The sequence below is a fragment of the Stegodyphus dumicola genome, chromosome 4, assembly GCF_044657685.1.
Source record: "Stegodyphus dumicola isolate Sdum_Otavi_A_Nest chromosome 4, ASM4465768v1".
In the NCBI taxonomy this organism is placed as follows: domain Eukaryota; kingdom Metazoa; phylum Arthropoda; class Arachnida; order Araneae; family Eresidae; genus Stegodyphus; species Stegodyphus dumicola.
Genome location: NC_140771.1, coordinates 98,990,535 through 98,996,534, shown reverse-complemented (window position 1 = coordinate 98,996,534; position 6,000 = coordinate 98,990,535). Strand labels below are relative to the sequence as shown.

General features: G+C 33.0%; 1 protein-coding gene across 3 annotated transcripts in view; it reads right to left on the bottom strand.

The window, feature by feature from the left end:
* Window positions 1–445: 445 nt before the first annotated feature.
* LOC118181255 (chymotrypsin-1-like) overlaps window positions 446–6,000 on the bottom strand; it is a 31,346-nt gene continuing 25,791 nt past the window's right edge. For all 3 annotated transcript variants that reach the window (XM_035350346.2, XM_035350352.2, XM_035350357.2), the window contains 2 exons: window positions 4,467–4,615; window positions 446–668 (listed from right to left, as the gene is read on the bottom strand). In XM_035350346.2, coding sequence (XP_035206237.1) covers window positions 477–668; window positions 4,467–4,615 — 341 coding nt within the window. In that variant the 3' untranslated portion in view covers window positions 446–476. The remainder of the gene's footprint in view (window positions 669–4,466; window positions 4,616–6,000) is intronic.

Genomic DNA, 6,000 nt, shown 5'->3' with positions numbered 1-6,000 from the left:
CGACAGCGAGTTAGACAGACTGGGAGTTGGGTCCAGTTACAGGTGCGCTAATAGCAGTTCTGGAATGAGATGGCGGAGGACACCATACGGGACCTGTTTGCCTCAAGTTGTACCATATCGCATAGCGTGTTCACGCTGGAGATGGCCCAGTGGGTACTAGAATCTCTGCTCATTTCTAGTTTTTCCTATAGTAAATTATTCTTTTGATCTGATTTTGTAAATACTTACTCATAACAACATTGTCTTCCCGTGTATGAAATTTCTCTCGATTTTGACAACACTTTCTTGGCGCTCAAAGTTTTAGGGCAATGAGCGCATTTAATTTATCTTAGTACTGAGCTTCGATATTTTGTAACGGGGTTAAAATCATTCCAGAGCTTTAAAATATCCTGCATAGCATTAAAACATTTTAGTTAAAAATGACTTCTATACCATATAATGAACTGTAAAAAATGTTTTCTATTTTATTCTAGCATTCATACAAAGCATATATCAGATGTATCAACAACAGTTTCATTCAGCCAATCGATATAACCCGACGTTGCGGTGTATACGCTTGGAACAAGGGGACGCCCGCAGCCCAGAATCGTAACAAATGATGCGACGCCTATAGCTAGTGGTCTGCCACTCTCAGGATCTTCGTAAACCAGTGGACCTCCTGAGTCACCCTAAATTCGAAATAAAAAAGTTATATATAAAATTCTTGCCATTTTTGTTGTTATTATCCTAAAAGTTATTAAAACAAATGTACAGAAGTCAAATGAACACTTTACCAAAATCGTTTTGAGAATGAATTAAATTTTATTGTATTTAAGAAATAATAAAAGACTGCCATGTTTTCTTTAATTTGCTGCCTAACATGAATGGAAAAATTTGCAGTAGATTATTTATTTGCAAAAGCAAAAAACCGAAATTCATTATGTAACTAATAAAGTATGATAAAAAAATGAGAAATTTCTCTAAAATGTAAGTTCTCCCAGTCAAAGTTTACTCTGTTAAAAAATATATATAAGTTTTTAATCCTGAACTGGATTTCTACTATATTTTATAGCTACAAATATACGGATATCTGTAGACGATACTAAGTTTTGATAACTTCAGTCTTGATACTGTATCTTCTTTCTATGGAGATTTCTAATTCCTTAACGGTCTGCCAATAACTGTTAGGATAAGACCATTTAACAGTGGTAGTTCGATCCGATTTCGAATCCCTGAGAACGAACGGACGTAATATATAGACGCTTTCATGGATTTCATCTTAGGAATTAGTGTCCAAGGTTCTTTAAACTGCCTATTTCCAAGTAACCCTTCCTTGAGAAATAGTTCTTATACGTTTTATTCTTAATTAAAATAAATCGAACAGTCATTTCACTAATGCAGAAATACTGCTTGTTGTTAGTATAATATCCCAAATTTTCGTACAGTTGGATTGAGAATGAATGATTAGCTGACCAAGCTGACCAGCTGTTGAAAAGTTGCTGTAGATGTTTGTGGCGTGTTATGCGTTATGTTAAAAGGTGTGTTACGCTTATGTGGCGTATATACTGAATTTCAAACATTTAAGTCCGTATATTAAGTCGTATAAATCAATGAAAGATTTATAAGCATCTTAATACTGTTTGGTGTTATTCCCTTATAAGGTATTTCTCCCACCTTCCTAGCGTGCCTTCTTGGTATAGTGGTTCTGCACACGGGGCCGGTATTCCAGAGATCCACGGTTAGATTCCCGGCGAAAGCTTTGCTCATTTTTATTCTCTCTGGCTTTTACAATTAACCAAATGTATCTACAACTGTACGAAAAAAAAAAAAAAACATTTTTATCTCCAGGCGCTCGAGACTGTATATCTGAAATTATAAAGACATGCTCATTTAAAAATTATTTTGCAATATTGCTGTTGAACTGAATTTTATGGTTTAAGTGAGAAAAACATGATATTTAATAAGTAAAGGTAACACACAAAATGGTAAGTAAAGGCTCCTTTAGACGTAATTTAAAATCTGTAACCTTTTAGGTTTTTTTATTTTATGAATGTCTCGTATGCCTACGTCACGTTAATAAAGTTAACGAACGTTAGAGAAGTACGGTCAACGGACACACTAGTTTTTAATTTTTATATTTGTGCGTTTTGAAATTCGGCGTATTTGTTATAAGCGATAATAACGCCAAATGTGCTTTACGCACTTTGTTAAAATTATTTGAGAGTATGAAAGATGCATAATTTTTCCCCTCGTGTACAATGAGGTTGGTTTTAGGTTTGGTTTATAAGGGAAACTGCCTGGTATACACGTTACACATGGGGAAAACCACGAAAACGCCCATGCAGCCATGCCCGTTCGCGGGATTCGAACCTCGGACCGAACTACCAGTGTTCAGCGACTTTACCGCTCGGCCGCTGGTGGGCCTCGTGTACAATGAGGAAAGGGAAAGGAAAATATGTTGCTATAAATTAAGAATAAAAATTGAATTATTTTAGATGCAAATTAAAAAAACTGCGCCAAGATTAATTTTAAAATTTTTTGTTAGGTTTCTCACCAAATTTTGCAAAATTTAATATTTGGACATAATTTGAGTAGTAGAATCGAAATGTGTAAAAGATGCAACACGCCATTTCCGAAACAATTCGATTTTGTGTCAAAATACTTATGTTAGAACAACCGGTGACGGTTAATACCTATGTTAGAACAACGCTATATATAAATCTAATATACCTACTAAGAGAGAGATATGGCTTTCGAGATATGGAAAATACAATCAGCTTAAAGTAATATATAACACAATTTCGCTTAAATTACGCTTACAATTGTGCTTAAAATAATATATAACAGAATATTTAGCATGTATCATTCAGTTATCATAATAATTGGAAATTCATTAAGCAATACCTGGCCGTAAGGTGCTATACACTTATAAATAAAACAGAACAATGTAATGCATATTTAACACATAAAGTATAAATTATAGAAAATGAGAACATTTCTGAAATAATGCATTTTTAAAGCTGAAAATCTGAAAGGAAAACAAAATTGTTTCGAAGTTAACAGTCTCACAACCTAAAGATTAAAACTGCCAGATTCACTTTCCCTTTGTGTGTCAGATTAATTTCCAATATAATTACATTCCATGATATTTGCGTATCAAAATATTATTGAACTTAATGCAAAATGAGCATATCCACATAAACAAGTTTCTCCACTAAAAATGAGACATTTAATTTTCTCCCACCACAAAAACTAATTGACTGAAAAGATCACTTATTTTTGTGAATGACTTTCCTTGGTTTGCATGTGTGTATAAAGGGAATAAAATATATTTTTTCAAAATATATCCTGTATTTATTATTCAGAAATTTCGAGAGCGTACGCATAGACTATTCTAATTACTGAAAGCTGCGATTTTCCTGTAAGACTATAAATTACCTATTTATAAACTTACCGTGCATCCCGTATTTTGCTCTACCTGGGCGTACTCTCTATCTGTCTATCTACCTATCTCCTTATCTACTTACAGAACATGTCGAAAGGTTATTGACAAATTTAAGCAGCATTTTACAATGCAATTACTTGCATTTAGACGTCGTAGTGATTTAAACCTACTTCAAATAACACGGTTTAAAACATTCCTATGTTCCTAACTCTCTATACCGTCCTTAAGTTTGTCAGTAACTTTTAGGGGGGTTAAGAATTTAAATTCTAGATAACAAATCACGTAAAAATATTTTAAGAAAAATGAAAATTGTTTAGAGTTAACCCCACATAGCTGAAATACATATAGTCTAGATGATATAATAGTTTACAAAACCGGCTGTCCAGTCACTGAAATCGGAGTCGAATCCCAGAGAAGGCATGGGCGTCTATGACTATAAAGTGTCTGTGAAGAATAGAGATGCTTGAAATTTGTCGATTTGAGATTGCTATTGAGATGCCGGTGGTAGTAGAAAACAGATAAAATCAAGGAAGAACTAGCCACAAATTATTATATTCACAGTGATGCTTGACGCCTTCAACCAAAGACCAGGTGTTCCATACAGGATTATCTATGGAGTTTTTCGTATGTAGCCACACGTCAGAACATGGAGAAAAATAAGAATATATACCAATTTTAAACCAATTAAATTCAATGCAAATTACACCAAAAGAAGCAGAAATAATTCCGAAAGAAACACTTCACCAAAAGTAGCATTTCAGTTTTAGAAATGATGAAAGATCTTGTGCAATTTTTAAATAAGGTAAATTAAGTAAAAAATAAATTTCTAATTTTATTGACATTTTCGGGAACGGAAATATTTTGATTCACATTTGCTTTTATTACTGCTATTCTGGTAGTTATTTATACCGCCTGTTATAACGTTAAGCTTTCTTATCAAAAGTTTTTCTTTATCATTAGCTAAAGATTACGTAGGAACTATCTCAATATTTTGAATATAAATTTAGGTATATTTACCAAAAAAGAAATTGAGAATACTTACAAAACATACTCCAGTAGCTCTAAATGAGGTCACACAAACGTGTCTATCTGTGATGGTTATCATCGAAATTGCAAAAAATGCTTGACATAAAGATGTTGGTTCTACTGTCATTTCAGTAGTCATTAAAATTTCCGGTGGCTCTCGAGACTCTGGAAATAAAAATAGCATTTGCATGGCATCAAACCTTTAAGATAACCTTTTCCCAATTAACAACAATGTCACATTTAGTAAGTGCAACAATTTTCAGAATTAAACAGAATAAAGATTGCCTGTTAAAAGTTATACGATTTTGAGAAGCGCGATGATGAATTTGAAAATGGGAAGCATTTTTCGGTTTCTGACACCTTTAACTTTAATTTCGCAATTTAGAGATATGCAAAGACTAGAAAATTTCCAATAACACAAGAACTTCCTTTTTTTCAGGACTAGAAATGTGTTTTACTTTATCAGGCATCTTAACATCAGATGTGTACCACTCAACGTTTTGCATTACAAGGAATTAAATTGCAGATACCATTCACTTTCTTTTGAAAAAATAAAAAGGATTTCCGTCCGCAAATCAAAAGCTGGGAACTAAATCTGGAGTAGAAGCAATATAACAATGGTTCTCACATTTGTTTGCTTCGTGCACCCCCTTCACTAAAGCTAGACGATTATTCCCCCTCCTTTCTAACACTCGAAAAATACATATACATTTATTTAAATTTAGGTTATTTGTTAACGTGTTTTTATAATTAAACAAGAAAAAGCAAAGGAAATTTTGATAAATACCAAAATTTGAATAAAATTTTTTACATTTAAAAAGTAAAACTAAATTCTTTAACAGGTAAATAAAAGACTGACCGCATTCCTCTGAAACTATAATATTTCCCCCTGGGTCTCCTACGATTGAGATACCTTGTAACACGGGATTTACATATAAGAATGATATGATTTTAAAATGGAATAAAATAAAAACTATTTCAGATACAAACAAACGTTTTATATTATTTTGAAGCATAATTTATGACTTTATGCTTTGAGTAAAACATCATTATGAGTCCATCTCGATTTTATGCACTCGAGCGACTTCGATGAATACAGTTTTTGGTTTTTGATGACTGTATACAAAACTTGAGTCTATTGCCACGAATGCAGGGTTCGATGTTTACTCTTAATGTTTCAAGGGTTAGTGTTTTTTTCGTCTGGGAAGCCAACTAACAGTTATATTTCGTGAAATTATGCTTTTAGAATTCTTTGATAGTGGTGTCAGCAGCGTAACATGTGGTACTATCTTGTTGGAACCACATGTTCTCTAAATTTGGTTACGTTAACAATTTGCTGTCATCAATCATTGTAGTTCACCAGTCACTGTAAATGCATCTACTCCCTCGTTTTGGAAACAAAATGTTTCGATGATGCCACTATGCCATAAACCATAGTATGCAGTATCCTTTTGTGAATGCAAGGGTTTTTCGTGCAACACACATGGATTATTTCCACATACAAGAAAATTTATTATTTCCACATCCAAACACATTTTTTCTTTTCTTAA